Below are 13,900 nucleotides of genomic sequence, written 5' to 3' on the forward strand. Positions count from 1 at the left end.
TTTTCCTTTGGGAATATTTTTTACGTGGTAATTAACTCAAAGTAAGCTACTAGTTCCGGTGCAATTCGCAACTGCATTACAACAGAATTGAATTTATAATCAAAGCAAATAATTATAGTCTTGTGATTAACGTTTTTAGATTGAGCAGTGAGTGTACAAAAAGCATATTTAGTGAGATTTAAGGAATGTAAAGAGTCTATAGGCCAGCTGCATTATCTGTAAAAAAAAAAGTATATTTATAAGCTACAATTGCTCAAGCAAGGATTCCAATTCACTCACTTCAGTAAAGTGCACCATATTCACTTCGATCAGCCCATAGGCACTAAGTTTCTGAGTTCGCTGACAATATTTTGTCCAAAGCAGATAGAATTTCCTATACCGCTGACTGCCCAAATACCATTCCTGTTGGCTAAGCGACCACTCGAGTCCCTCAGACTGCAAAACAGGAAGTATTATTTTATTTCATTATTTCATCCATCCAACTTACTGCCTGCTCCAACTGCGTGCCGCGTAGACAAATCTCAAAGGTGAAGACCACCAGGACTATAGTGGGTATTACGTATTGCGCAATGCTCACCAAATCCGACGTCTCCGAAAGCATAAAGAGATAAAAACAAAGGGATCCAGCACCCAAAAAGTTGCTTATAAGGAAAGCCACCTTAAAGATTTCATTGTACCTGAGAATTTCAAATGGAGTGTTATAACTCAAAGCTGATACAGTGAAGCCTCACTTGCTAAAGAGCTCATTGAGAAGCTGTTGCCTCTGAACCACCATCCTGAGATCTGCAAAGAACTGAGTCTCGTTAGTCACACTTTTGCGAGGATCAAGCTCCGAAATCCGCCTTCCGAGATGGTTGAGATGCATGATCAGGTGTCCCTGCATCACGTTGAACAGATTGTCGAATGTAACGAAGAATGAGCAGCCGCACATGGTGCACGCAACGTCAAAGATCCATGCCGGGAAATAGTAGTTTGGATCCATTCGCATCCCGAATGGAAGCCATCCTCCAAGAAGTTGCTCGTGAAGGGCAACAGGAGTATCTTTTCCCTCGTGGGTCAGCAGGAAAACAGCCACTGGCATAACACAGAACAGAAAACCACCCACATGGGCATAGATCGCCACAAATCGATAGCGCTGCGAAAAGTTTTTGTAAGTTTTATCCATCCCCATGTCCAACTGTCTTGCCAAATCCCGTGGACATTCGCGGTCCAGGTCGTTGACAAGCTCAATGATTTCCTTTCGTTTTAGGAACAGCATCAGTCCACGGATCGAAAAGTATATGGTGATGCTCAATACGGGTGGATTTAGATTGAGGGGATGTCCCAGCCAAAGATGTCCTATAATATCCCATCCATTGAAGCCAAAGAACGCAAGGTTCAAAAAAGCTGACAAATGGAATGTCAACATGGAGGTGTTAACCAATCTGTTGTCCTTCGGATTCCTTTGCCAATGGAAGTGTACCATCTGAGCCACTTGCTGGAACAACTGCGGGCGCAGAAAGTCCTCCATCCGAAAGGGTTCCTTTATCTCCGTGGTCTTCATTGTGAGGTCACCTTACTTTACTCCTTTGTGGGGACCCAGTAGGACTAGACTCCTTATATATGGTAAGAAACACTGGATAATTACGCCCGTAATTGCGCCTAGGATTTTTAATTACTGGTTTTCCGATCGCAACAGTCGCAGTCGAACATCTACTTACGAATGGGTACGTATTTTAAAACAACATTTTCCTCAAAATAAAATGCAAAATTTGTTAACGATATCTAAGAAATTATTTTTATTTATTTTCTCAATTGTGTATTTTGAAATTATGCATATTTTTTTTAATTATGGTCCTAAAGCTTATTAATTTTATTTTAGCAAATTAAAAATTTAGTACACATTTTAAAAATTAATCAAATGCTGTAAAAGGCAATGGATACCAAGTTAAATAAGTTTATGAAGGCTTACGATTGTATTTTATATCATGCAACTGATTATAATTGCATCCATTATCTCAGCAGGCTGTCAAAATTATAGGTTGCGCTTTTATAAGCGCTAATATAGATTGGCACACGGGTTAATTTGCTCAGCAAGCGTTGCAGTGGAAGTCTTGGGAAAATTCCAGCCCATAAGTTCATTCAAACTTATTTTAAATAACTGTCTGAAAGAAGAGAAAGTGGTAGCTTAATAGTAAATCATTAGTAAATAATAATAATAGTAATCATAAGTGGGTATACATTTTTTTGTTACATGCTATCATTTAGGATTATTTTATGTTTAGGTTTCTTAGTTTGTGCACTTGAAGTTTGACTGTACTTTATTAATTCCTTTTATTTTGCGCAGTGAATGCCCCTTGCGTATTTCGTAATATTGTGCGTTGTGTGCACTGCACAAAACCGGGGGTGACCCTTCAGCCGTACTTACCAAACAATATTTCCACTTCGTTCTCTCTCTGGCTCTCTCGTTTTCCCTATACCGTGCGCTCTCCCCGAAATCAAGGCCGCCCTCGTAGGTTTTTTTTGTTGTCTTTTTCGTATGTGGGTCACAAGCGGCGGCAAACATAAACAAATTGAGAGAGCAAAGGGAGAGAGAGAGGGCATGCGTGTTAAGTGAAATTCTCTACGCAGAAGTATCTGTATCTGGAAATGTATCTGCGGCCCTGGACGAGCGGTTTTCGTCATTAGATACAGATACACAGCTGTGAGAAGTTTGTTTTCCGTTCGCATTTGGATTTTGTAACCCGACTAGCGGCAGCAGGTTGCTGTCAAATTGGAGAGAAAAATCCCTAAAAATAATTGAATTAAATCACTTGAAATATATTACAATTAACGTGAGTGCAAGAATCCAGGAAAAGCCAAGCAAACATTCGTCCGTACGACCGCAAACACAACGCAAACATCTACGCTTCTCAGTTCCGCTACGCAGCAAACATTTAATTCGAATGCCAAAATAAAAACAAACATGGTGCCAATCAGCGTTGAAAAATGTTTATTAAATGTGTTTTTAGAAGTTAAACGTAGGGAATAATTATTACAGCACACAGATTACAGTGAGTCAAAATCAACGCAAAAGTGATTCCAGCCAAAAATATAACAACCAAAACCTGAAAACCAAGCAAAACAATAAACCAACTTCATACAGACAGCGCAAATCAACCAAAGAAACTCAGAATACATAATCAATCAATAACCTTGAGACAATCCATCACCGCAAGGTTGTAAAGTTAACTTCCAAAACCCATTCAAGACCAGACTCCATTGAAAGGTCAAGAATTAATAGAGTTGCTGCATGGGGAACAGTCTGATAACGAGTGGAAAACCGAGTCAGCGCCGCGAAAAGAGGCTTTTTGAGAGGCTGAGCTGCAGCTACGCTCAGGTGAGTTGTTCTGGGAAATTTAAGGGGCAAATGGAACAAGAAGCAGTGGTGGAAAACCGCCGTTAACCTTGGCAACGAAACTCAACCGGGCCAAGAACAGGTGGTCAGGTGCAACGAACCCTCAAAGGGGAGGATCGCAAGTGCACCTTTCTCCTTGGTTACGCACATTTTATTTTTGGGCAATTAGATACTTTATTTTTATACGATGAGATCAGAGGTACATATATGTATACTTATTAGTATGTATATTAATTTGTAGTGTCCCATTGTAAAATAGTTCCTTCAGTTAATACCATAATAAAATAGAAATTTATTTTTTTCAGGCTCCCAATAGAATGGAGTTGAATATGAATCCCCTGCTGGCTTTGGCCCGCTCCATTGCGGCGCCACCTACACCGCCACCAACCCCCGAAAAACCGGGTTCCGAAAAGGAGGAGGTGCCGAAAAAGGCGCCCATCGAAGAGCTGCCCAATGAGATGTGGCTGGAGATCATGTCCTACCTGTCCTACAACGATCTGCAGCAGTTGCGCATGGTGTCCTGGCGATGTCGGGATCTGGTCCACCGACGGCGCTTCATGGAGAAGGGCAAGGTGATAGTGACGCAACACAACTTGGAGGCGATCCACAAGCACGCGAAGGGCGGCAACTGCTACTTGAGCTTCGAGCGGATCGAGCTGCGGAACCTCCGCCAGTGCTGCCAGTTGGATAACTTTCTGCGGCTCGTGGGCCACGAGGTGAAGCACCTCCAGGTGCGCCACGCTCCCGTATTCCGCAATCTGGACGGCAAGCTGCCCAACCTGAAGGTTCTCACGATTGCCACCACCAGTTCCATGGATGACCAGCACTTGAAGTCGGTGGATGGGCTGGATATGAAGCAGTTTGCCCACTTGGTGGGATTCGAGTGCGATGGCGTGAGCCTGGACTCCTCGTTGAAGCTGCTCATGTTGCTGCAGTTGCGACGGTCGGAGAACAAGGTGCACCTGCGGCATCTGCAGTTCGAGTTCCGAAGGAACAACGAGAGTGCTCTGCTGGATGTCCTGCGGGATCATGCGGACACCTTGGTCTGCGTGGACATCTTCTTCAGCTGCTCGCCGGGCATCGATACGCGGGAGTGGTGCCAGGCCTTCGAAACGATGCACAATCTGCGCACCCTCAAGCTCTCCGGGAATTGCCATCTGGTTCTGCTGGAAGCCGTCTTGAGAGCTGTTCCGCAGTCAGCACCCATTCGCCAGTTGGATTTGACCGGAATGCTATCGCTCACCAACGAACTACTGCTCTATATAGCCGACAAATGGCAGAACACCTTGAAGGTGCTGGATCTTATGTTTTGCGTCCAACTGAACTCGAACTGTATTGATGCACTGCGTCAGCTGAGTGGTCAGTTGGAGGCGTTGACCATGGCCTACTGCAGGGAGTTGACCGGCATGGGATTGGTTCAGGGGCTGGCTGGGAATATGAACTACACTCTGCAGGAGCTGCATCTTGAGGAGACCATATTCTTAGACGAGAACTCCATGTGCCAGCTGCTGGAGAGGTTGCCCAACCTGCGAAGGCTCAGCTTGGATAATTGCCGCCAAGCGGTAACCGATCGCACCATGGCCACCATTTGCAGGTAAGGATTATTTGTGTTACCATTAACATAAGCCACTAAATGTTATTAATTACAGGTACCAAACAAGGCTGAGGAACCTCAACATCGATTACTGCGTGAAGATCACCGATCAGGGTTTAATGGGATATGGCGAGACTCCCTATCCCATCAGTAGGCTACGCGGACTAAAGGAGTTGAATCTTCGGGGCTGTCGCAACATCACAGATCGTGCGTTAAAACATGGCCTAAAGTTGCCGGAACTGCGAGCCCTTTCCTTGGGTTATTGCTCACGACTTACACCAGCGGGTTTTGAGGCGGTGACCCAAAACTGTCCATCTCTGGAAGCTCTCTGTGTGTCCAGCTGCATGACCATGGACGACGAGACTGTGAGGATCATTGTGAGCGGCCTGAAGCGACTGAGGATCCTCAACTTGAGCAACTGCGCCAAGCTGACGCTGCAATCGATCCACTACATCCTGGCGCATGCACACAATCTCGTGGAGCTGATCGCCTGCTCCATCGACGGACTGGACCACGAGCAGGCGCAGCGCATCCTGGAGGCGCAGAGGCCGCAAATGAAGCAGGTGCTGCTATAGCAGGAGAGGTACATCCACTGACGGAGCCGCAACACTCCGCCAAACGGTTGGGGGCGGCAGGAGGAGGACGACGACGACGAGACCGAGATTATCGAGATCGTGGTTTAGGCGGCGATCCTCTCGCTTTCATTTAGGTGAAGCTTATTAAGCGTATAACGTACATTGATTTATACCTACGAAAATTACTCTTAGCCCTGCAAATTGAGGGAAAAAACTTTAGAGGTGATACTTAGATTTGTTTTAAGACCCCATTCGACTCGTACTTTAAGATCCGCCAGCAAAGAAGCCAAATATCAAAGTACAAGCATACCTCCCACCCAAACCCATCTGAACATTTCAGTGATCAACTAATTAACGAGCACAACTAAAGCTATATATTCGTACTATGGCCACCACAATGTTTAGTTTTAGAAGATCAAGCAATAACAACTAACAAAGACTTTATTTTAAACTAACTTATATTTAATCTAATGCCATAATTATCAGTCCAATGAGCTTGCATTTCCATATATAACTTAACTTTTAATAGGGTTTGGGAACGAATCAATATTTCTGCAACCAAACAATACTTCTACAAATAATACTTTAGGTGTTGTTCAAGTCAATATATTAATCAGAGTGTGTCTATTTCAAGTGAATACGGTTGAACAAAACCATTCGAGGAACGAGTTTGCGAAAAGAGGCTGTTAGAATAAGTCGATGTTCAAATATAACTAACCATTATCTGATATATTTTAATCCATAGGCGTAAGATCAATTTTGAGAAAAGTTTTAAATGAAGTAGTCGGATACAGATAGAAGGGAAGCCAGACTTTCCCGGTAAGAGAGAGCGGAAATTTTGGAATATATTCTTTTGAAGAACTTTACTTTACTTAATCAACTTTTAAACATTTACTAAATGTTGCATGTGTTATAAGCTAATCGAAATGAAAACGATATAAAATTCCTGTGAGGGGAAAATTTTAGAAAGTGTGCTACATATAAATGATATTCAACTTCTTTTGAAGAAACCTAATAAACACGAAATACTTAAAAGAATACATTTTGTTTGTTTTGTTCTCTAAAAATGGCGTTTTGAGTAGTGATATTATGACATTGATGTCCTACCCATGTTTGTGATTCAACAATTCCTTGGCGGAGGTCTTGAGCTTTCATTTCTCACCCACATCACCTGGCGACTTTGATTGATGGGCTTTTACCTGCTTTTCGTCGCATTTCCTCAACTCGTATTTGCGGTGGGTGGAAAAGCTTTCCAGCTCAGCGAAGCGGGTGGTGCACGCGAAAAGCTTTTCTCGAGTGGGAAAACCATTCGACTCGTGCCAAATTCCAGAGGCACTGCACGCACTTTGACACCCATCAAGGGGCGTGTGTCGGGTTATGGCCGATAATCGGGAAGGGAAAGGAGGAGAAAGGGGGTGGCTATATCTCAGGGGGGGTGGCGATGGCACTCTTAGCATTTGGCGGTGCTAAACGAATCGAAACGAATGAATGAAAATATTATGTGGCCATAGAGTGTGTCACTCGTCGGCAGCGTGGCAGCCAACTAAGAAAGCCGAGCGGTCTTGAAAGCCGCGAAACGCATTCGGCCAAGTTAGTGGCTCTCCCGTTGCTATTGCTGCTGCTGTTGTTGTTGTTGTTGGCGCACAGTGGCTAATGTCCCGAGCCAACGTTACTGCTCCATAGACACTATGAAATATTGCTGCCAAAATACACACACGACTGCGAGCCGAGACGGATCCGTAAATAAGGCAGAAATGTGCGCGAAATTGTTAACATTAGCTTCTGGAAATCCTATGTACACACCTTTTATAACCCAAACAAAAAGTGTATTACTTTTAATGAGTGACCTCATTTTCAATAAAAAAAAACAATTACCTAATAATTTTTAAGGTCAGTTTTTTCTGGAATACAAATGTTTCAAGTCTAAAAAAACCTACGTCACAATTGAAACAGACAAACAAAATTATTCCCATAAACAATAAAGTAAACGATGTTTTTAAAAATCTGCTCGACATTACTCATACGCACTGTTACCAGATGTCAACAAATCTTTTTATTGCATTTTGTTTTCCATTATTTTTGGACATTGATGCCTTGCTGACATTATCCAGGTTTATTTAAACGACTACTAAGTGTTTTTCAAATGGGCCAAAGCAAACATAATTAAACGCTGTTGCCAATTATCCGCTTTAATTACGTAAAATTTGCGTTTTACTTTAAGTCTTTGCCCAACATAGGTTATTCCCATCAAGATAAATCCAGTGGCGCAGATTTAATTGGCCCGACACGTTCGCTGGAGCCACTCGTTCGTTACAGTCATGTCGTTCACCTTCCGCATTCATGTGAGGGAAAAAGCAACGACGCTTCGTCGCTGGCTTTCAGATACAGATACAAATCTGAATGAACTGTCGCCGCGGCTTATCAGATAAGTTTGGAGCGCGCTGGAGTGCGGTTGCAGCAGCTCTCGGGAATCAAAATCAATTCGGCAAACTTAGACAGTCGGTCGTTCGGTTGGTCGGGCCCCCAACAAACTTGGCCAGCGTATTCGTATTACGGATTGCGGATTACCTCGTCGGTAATTTGGTGCGTTTGCGTGCCAGTCAAGAATCGAGATTCGCCATTCGAGAATTGAGAATCGAGAATCGAGATTCAAGTATCGCGAATCGAGAAGCGCGAGTCCGGACTCATACCTGTCCTCCCGCCGCCCTGTCGCCTCCAATAAATTATTATAATTAGCATAGTTGAGGGGGACACCGGGAGTCGCGGCCGCAGTTAAACGCCACTGGAATTTAGCGCTGCTAGTGGAAATTTTGTGAAAACAAAAGGGGAAAAATTCCAGCAGCCGGCGCCAATCATGTCCGCTGGCAATGTTAGCCAAATTCTTGGACCGCCTCGCGATCCGCTGGCGATCGTGATACCCGTTACGGTCGTCTACTCTTTGATCTTCATCACCGGCGTGGTGGGCAACATCAGCACCTGCATTGTGATCAAGAAGAACCGCTCGATGCACACGGCCACCAACTACTATCTCTTCTCGCTGGCCATCTCCGACTTCCTGCTCCTTTTATCCGGAGTTCCGCAGGAGGTGTCCTTCATCTGGTCCAAGTATCCGTACATTTTCGGCGAGTACGTGTGCATCGGAAGGGGTTTGCTGGCGGAGACATCGGCGAATGCCACGGTGCTGACGATTACCGCCTTCACGGTGGAGCGGTACATAGCCATCTGCCATCCGTTTCTGGGCCAGGCCATGAGCAAGCTGAGTCGCGCCATCCGGATTATTGTGCTGATTTGGATTATGGCCGTGCTGACAGCCATTCCGCAGGCGGCCCAATTCGGTATCGAGCGGTATTCGGGCGTGGAGCAGTGCGGCATTGTGCGGGAGATAGTGAAGCACTCGTTCCAGCTGTCCACCTTCATCTTCTTCCTGGCCCCGATGTCCATTATCCTGGTGCTGTACCTGCTGATTGGAGTGCACCTGTACCGATCCACCTTGGTCGAGGGTCCCGCCTCGGTGGCCCGTCGCCAGCAGCTGAAGAGCGTGCCCAGCGATACGATCCTGTACCGCTATGCGGGCTCCAGTACCGCCGTCAATTTGAATGGTGGCGGTGCAGGAGCAGCGGGCACTGTGGGCGGCTCGGGAGCGCAACTCAGCTCGGTGAGGGGTCGGCTCAATCACTATGGCACCCGGCGTGTGCTCAGGATGCTAGGTAATTAATCATCCTATAAATAAATAAAAATTAACCTATAAATAAATAGATACTGTGCACTGGGAAAAATAAAGTTAATTATGAAAGAATAAATATAGTTTTAAAAGAGCTGATTGCATGCATATTTTACGTGTATCATCAATATCGAAGTAAAAGTTGATTTTACTTATTAAAACTAAACTAAAATTAGTTATTAAATGCAGTTTCAATACAGTCAGTTTTGTGTGATAATCAGTTTAATACCAAATTCAAGTTGTATTAATTATAAAGCCCTTAATATATCTAAAGACTATTTCTGTGAATTTCAACATTTGCATATTGATTTATCTGAGTGTATACCAACTGTTTGACCATATGCGCTAAGCGGGGCTAATCAACCCGTCTGCAGCCAATTTATTGCGTTTGTCATTTCGGCTTTCTCCATTTGTGATGACAATTGTGATTACCGAAAAATATAATCGTTGACTCTTTATCTGTGTCTCCCTTGGTGTGCAACCCCATTTACCCATTACCCCCCATCGATTTCCAGTGGCCGTTGTGGTGTGCTTCTTCTTGTGCTGGGCCCCCTTCCACGCCCAGCGGCTGATTGCCATCTACGCCCCTGCACGGGGGCCAAGCTGAGGGACCAGCACGAGTTTGTCTACACGTGCGTGACCTACATCTCCGGGGTCCTCTACTACCTGTCCACCTGCATCAATCCTCTCCTGTACAACATTATGAGCCACAAGTTCCGCGAGGCCTTCAAGGTGAGAACTCATTTAAGTTCAGGACTCTCACTAAGTTTTAGAAGGAGATTTGTAACAAGAATGAAATCGATCATTTTGAAATGCAAAACTCTATCTCTGCAAATATTTTGCACACTTTTTGTTACCATCCAAATTTTTGCTCTATAAATTTGCGGAATACTAACTGGTTTCCCATTTCAGGCCGTGCTTTTTGGCAAGAAGGTGTCGAAGAGTTCGCTGAACTCGCGAAATAACATCGAATCGCGGCGCTTGCGAAGGGCACTAACCAATTCCAGTCAGACGCAGCGCGTCTCCATTGAATCGGCGGAGCAGCCGAAGCAATCGTTAATGCAGGTAAGTGAACCTACCATATAATCAGTGATCAGATGTGGTATTAACTTTTTCTCAATATTATATCCACTCCCACCAGAATCCGCTGAATAGGCCGCAAGTCGCCTCCCAGTACGCCATGATCAATGCCCAGGCCAAGTGAACCACTCGCTCTCCGATGCTAACTTATTTGAGTTCCGTTTAAGCCAGTTGCCAGCTTGCCGACGTAAGGGTATCCAGACAGACATTGCTGCTGCTACCAAAGCGTTTAGCTTAAACTGCTTTTGCATTCATTTGCACTTGGCAATTAAAAGTTAATCACAAGCGCTCTGTCGCCTAAAGGTTAAGTTTTTCATTCATGCAGCATCGGCTAGCGAAGCTGAATCGGGCTGGAAAAATGCCTGAACTAGTCTTTCAAGTATTCTGAATTATTTACTTTAAGAAAAGTCGAACCTTTGACTCAGTCAACTGGCGCTCTTTAAATTAAACTTTGTTCAGAGCCCAGGGGGACTTACTCTTAAGTAAGCCCGAGATGTTTATAGCTTAATAGTACTTCCTGCTGATATAAATCAATCACTTAGTGAACGCCCACCACGTATATATATAAGAATATAATTGAGCAAAGTATGAAAGCTGAGACCTATGACATGTTACATTTTAGCCACAAAAAAGTTATGTAATGTATCCCTATGTTTCACAAACATGCCAAAGTGAAACACTGTGCTTTTAAAGAAGCATTATAAACAATCCTGTAGCCGGTAACTAAGTTCCATAAAGATTCACATTTGATTATCCTATTTTGTATTGAAAAAGGGAACTGTAATTCCGTTAAGATAAGATTTCAAATAACTTTATTCAGTATCAAACTCAATTTAAATGACGGACCAAGTTCGTTCACTAACCAGATATTTATGTGTATATTGTGTATATATCCTAGGGATACCTTAAAGGATGAATTTGCTGTATTAAAATTATTCCCATGGCTGCAAATAAAGCTTAGCATATTCCGCGCCCGCTTATTTTCCGCATCTTTCTAAGGATTCACTCTGGTGAAAATGTAATTTGCTCATAAAATACATTTGGGTTTTTATCGATTGCGGTCCTGTCGTCTGCGCCTCGCTGACTACAAATGAAATTCTAATGAGGTGGCGACTGGTTCAAGGTCATGCAAATGCAGGGACTACGTGGCGTATTAGTAATCCCCCCAAATTGTTATGAAAATGCAATCAACCAAATGGAAGCCCTCGCAAGAACTCACGGAAGAACTGCACGGAGGATTGGCCAAAAGCAGCACCCATCGTAATACGACGCAAATGCGTCAAAGTCCAAAGCGCAGCGGGCCATAAAGGAGCAAACAAGTCAGATGGCTAAAACAAAAACGATTTGTTCTGCCAACGTCACGTTAAGCCAAAAAAAAAAAAAGAAATGGCTCAAAACAGCCGGCAAGAGGAGCAAAAGCCAAGCAAATACACACACGTTCGCAAAGTGACGTAGAAATTATGAAGTTTGTGATTTACGAGCAAATCGGGCGGGAAAAGCAGCAGGAAAGCGCAACAAAAAATCTAATGAATGAGCTTAATAGGACTAAACCTACTTTGAAATACCCCGTACATAAATAATTTTTTTAGAATTTGTTTTCAAATTCGCTAAGGTAACTTTGTTTTCGTTTCCAGAAAAACTATTCCACATTATTTGATTTTTCAGCATATTACACCAACTATTATATATCTTGTAAGTACGAACTTTTAATTTTTTTTTTTTTAATATTTTTATAGTTAGTTTATAGTTTATAGTACAAGGAAACATTGCAAACGCAAATATCAAAATTAGTGGTTGAACTCCCTTTTTTGATATAACTGAAAATTAAATTTTAAAATATTTCCTTCGAGTAAGTTTAGAATTTAATATTAATTTTGGGTTAAGATAAACAAGCTTAGTTAAACTTGAAAGTCTGAAAATTTTTTTAGGTTTTCTTTCTAAAATAATACACCCTTTTTAGCTTATTATAAAGGGAATATTAAAACAATGAAAAAAGTAAAGCCACACAAAACATCGTTTAACACGCCAAAAGTTTAGACAAACACCCACTCACACACACACCAATAGACAATCACGTACGCACAAGGAAGAAAGCAACGCACACATAGACACAGTGATGACAAGCAGATGGAGAGGGATAGCAATACACCCACCTCCACCCCCTCTTCTTGGTGAGACAAGCTGCCAACAGGTGGCGCTGACTGCAGTGTGGGAAATTAATCAGAGCAGCGAAGCAAAAAGTTGCTAGAGTGGACCATGTTTCTCCCGTTTACTTGTTAACTGTTTATTACGTCTGGCGCGTATTGGCTTTGCTTTTGCGGTTTTCGCTTTGTTCTTAATTAGGAGAATTTAATTTGATGGTCACGATTCGTGAGTCACGTGCTGGAGTTAATTTAAGCCGGCTATACGAGAAAAATAAGCGTGCGCACTGCGCAACGTTGACGACAAACTCAAGAGGTGTATGCGCTTTATTTACATATTCATTTTAATTTCTAATACTTCTTTGCGGAAATAAAATGTTTTCGATGTTTAAAAAATTATCAATTACACTGTAAATGCTAATTTTCTATCGCTTAATATTATATGTTAAAATTAGTTCTTTTCAAAATATTTTTCACAAACTTCGTTCAGATCGCAGTTGCCTGTTTAGGTTTCAAATTTGAGGTTCAATCACTATATCCTTGACTTTGGTTGTTAGTCGTTTCGATTTTAAACCTTCCTATTATTTTTCAGTTCGCAGCTGGGAAGCAATAGAAAAACATCGTACGCCTAAAAATAACAAAAAAATACACCGTAAAATATTTAAAAAAATTTTAAAGTTATAAAACACAAAGAGGTAACCAAGAGAAAACATTTAGTGAAAAACCGGTTTAAAATCGTTTACCATTGTTTCAGTGCCGAAGGGAACGTCTTTGTGAAAAAGGACGATGTCCAACGTCATCAAGAAGGTGATTCCCATGCTGGATCGCATTTTGATCCAGCGCTTCGAGGTGAAGACCACCACTGCGGGTGGCATCCTGCTGCCGGAGGAGTCGGTGCCCAAGGAGATGCAGGGTTTGGTCGTGGCCGTTGGACCCGGAGCTCGCAATCCGAACGGAGCTGGCCATTTGGCTGTGGGCGTTAAGGAGGGCGATCGAGTTCTGTTGCCCAAGTACGGAGGCACCAAGGTCGACATGGATGACAAGCGTGAATACCTGCTCTTCCGCGAGAGCGACATTCTGGCCAAACTTGAGTAGCCGTGCAAAGTGGCTATATCCTGCAACATACACATCTCAACACTAATGGACACGAAACTGCTGCCAACTTGACTTCATTCCGGCGCACACTTGTTATATGCTTCGGTATTGCGTTCGAAACTAAATGATTATAATGAAATGTTTTATTTGGTAGCTTGCTAAAAGCCACACACTACACTAACTCGCTGGCGCAACATTTAACAACATCTTCACACCCCACCATTTCATGTAAGGACAGTCCAATTATACATTGTTCAGATGCGACCTATGAAATAAAAGGGATCAATGTTGGGTGCCGACGTTACTGAAGAATAAGTA

The 13,900-nt window shown here is 43.1% G+C and overlaps 4 protein-coding genes across 4 annotated transcripts; 3 read left to right on the top strand and 1 right to left on the bottom strand.

The window, feature by feature from the left end:
• Window positions 1-168: 168 nt before the first annotated feature.
• On the bottom strand, window positions 169-1,543 carry LOC108091943 (odorant receptor 88a). The gene is made up of 4 exons (XM_017191331.1): window positions 732-1,543; window positions 488-677; window positions 280-435; window positions 169-216 (listed from the first exon to the last, which is right to left on the bottom strand). Exons 1-4 carry the CDS (start codon window positions 1,541-1,543, stop codon window positions 169-171), a joined length of 1,206 nt encoding a protein of 401 aa, XP_017046820.1.
• A 1,137-nt stretch (window positions 1,544-2,680) lies between these two features.
• On the top strand, window positions 2,681-6,585 carry LOC108092196 (dynein regulatory complex subunit 6). Its single transcript, XM_017191723.2, has 3 exons — window positions 2,681-3,358; window positions 3,682-4,970; window positions 5,026-6,585. Exons 1-3 carry the CDS (start codon window positions 3,272-3,274, stop codon window positions 5,543-5,545), a joined length of 1,896 nt encoding a protein of 631 aa, XP_017047212.1. The 5' UTR covers window positions 2,681-3,271; the 3' UTR covers window positions 5,546-6,585.
• A 1,552-nt stretch (window positions 6,586-8,137) lies between these two features.
• On the top strand, window positions 8,138-11,311 carry LOC108091857 (pyrokinin-1 receptor). The gene is given in 5 exon segments (XM_017191237.2): window positions 8,138-9,252; window positions 9,782-9,862; window positions 9,865-9,998; window positions 10,179-10,331; window positions 10,408-11,311. Coding segments are annotated over 5 exon segments (1,284 nt in total). The 5' UTR covers window positions 8,138-8,399; the 3' UTR covers window positions 10,471-11,311.
• Window positions 11,312-13,053: 1,742 nt separating this feature from the next.
• LOC108091889 (10 kDa heat shock protein, mitochondrial) lies at window positions 13,054-13,891 on the top strand. The gene is made up of 2 exons (XM_017191274.2): window positions 13,054-13,182; window positions 13,242-13,891. Exon 2 carries the CDS (start codon window positions 13,274-13,276, stop codon window positions 13,580-13,582), a length of 309 nt encoding a protein of 102 aa, XP_017046763.1. The 5' UTR covers window positions 13,054-13,182; window positions 13,242-13,273; the 3' UTR covers window positions 13,583-13,891.
• Window positions 13,892-13,900: the final 9 nt, after the last annotated feature.

The sequence above is a fragment of the Drosophila ficusphila genome, unplaced genomic scaffold (genome assembly GCF_018152265.1).
Source record: "Drosophila ficusphila isolate 14025-0441.05 unplaced genomic scaffold, ASM1815226v1 contig_791, whole genome shotgun sequence".
Classification (NCBI taxonomy): domain Eukaryota; kingdom Metazoa; phylum Arthropoda; class Insecta; order Diptera; family Drosophilidae; genus Drosophila; species Drosophila ficusphila.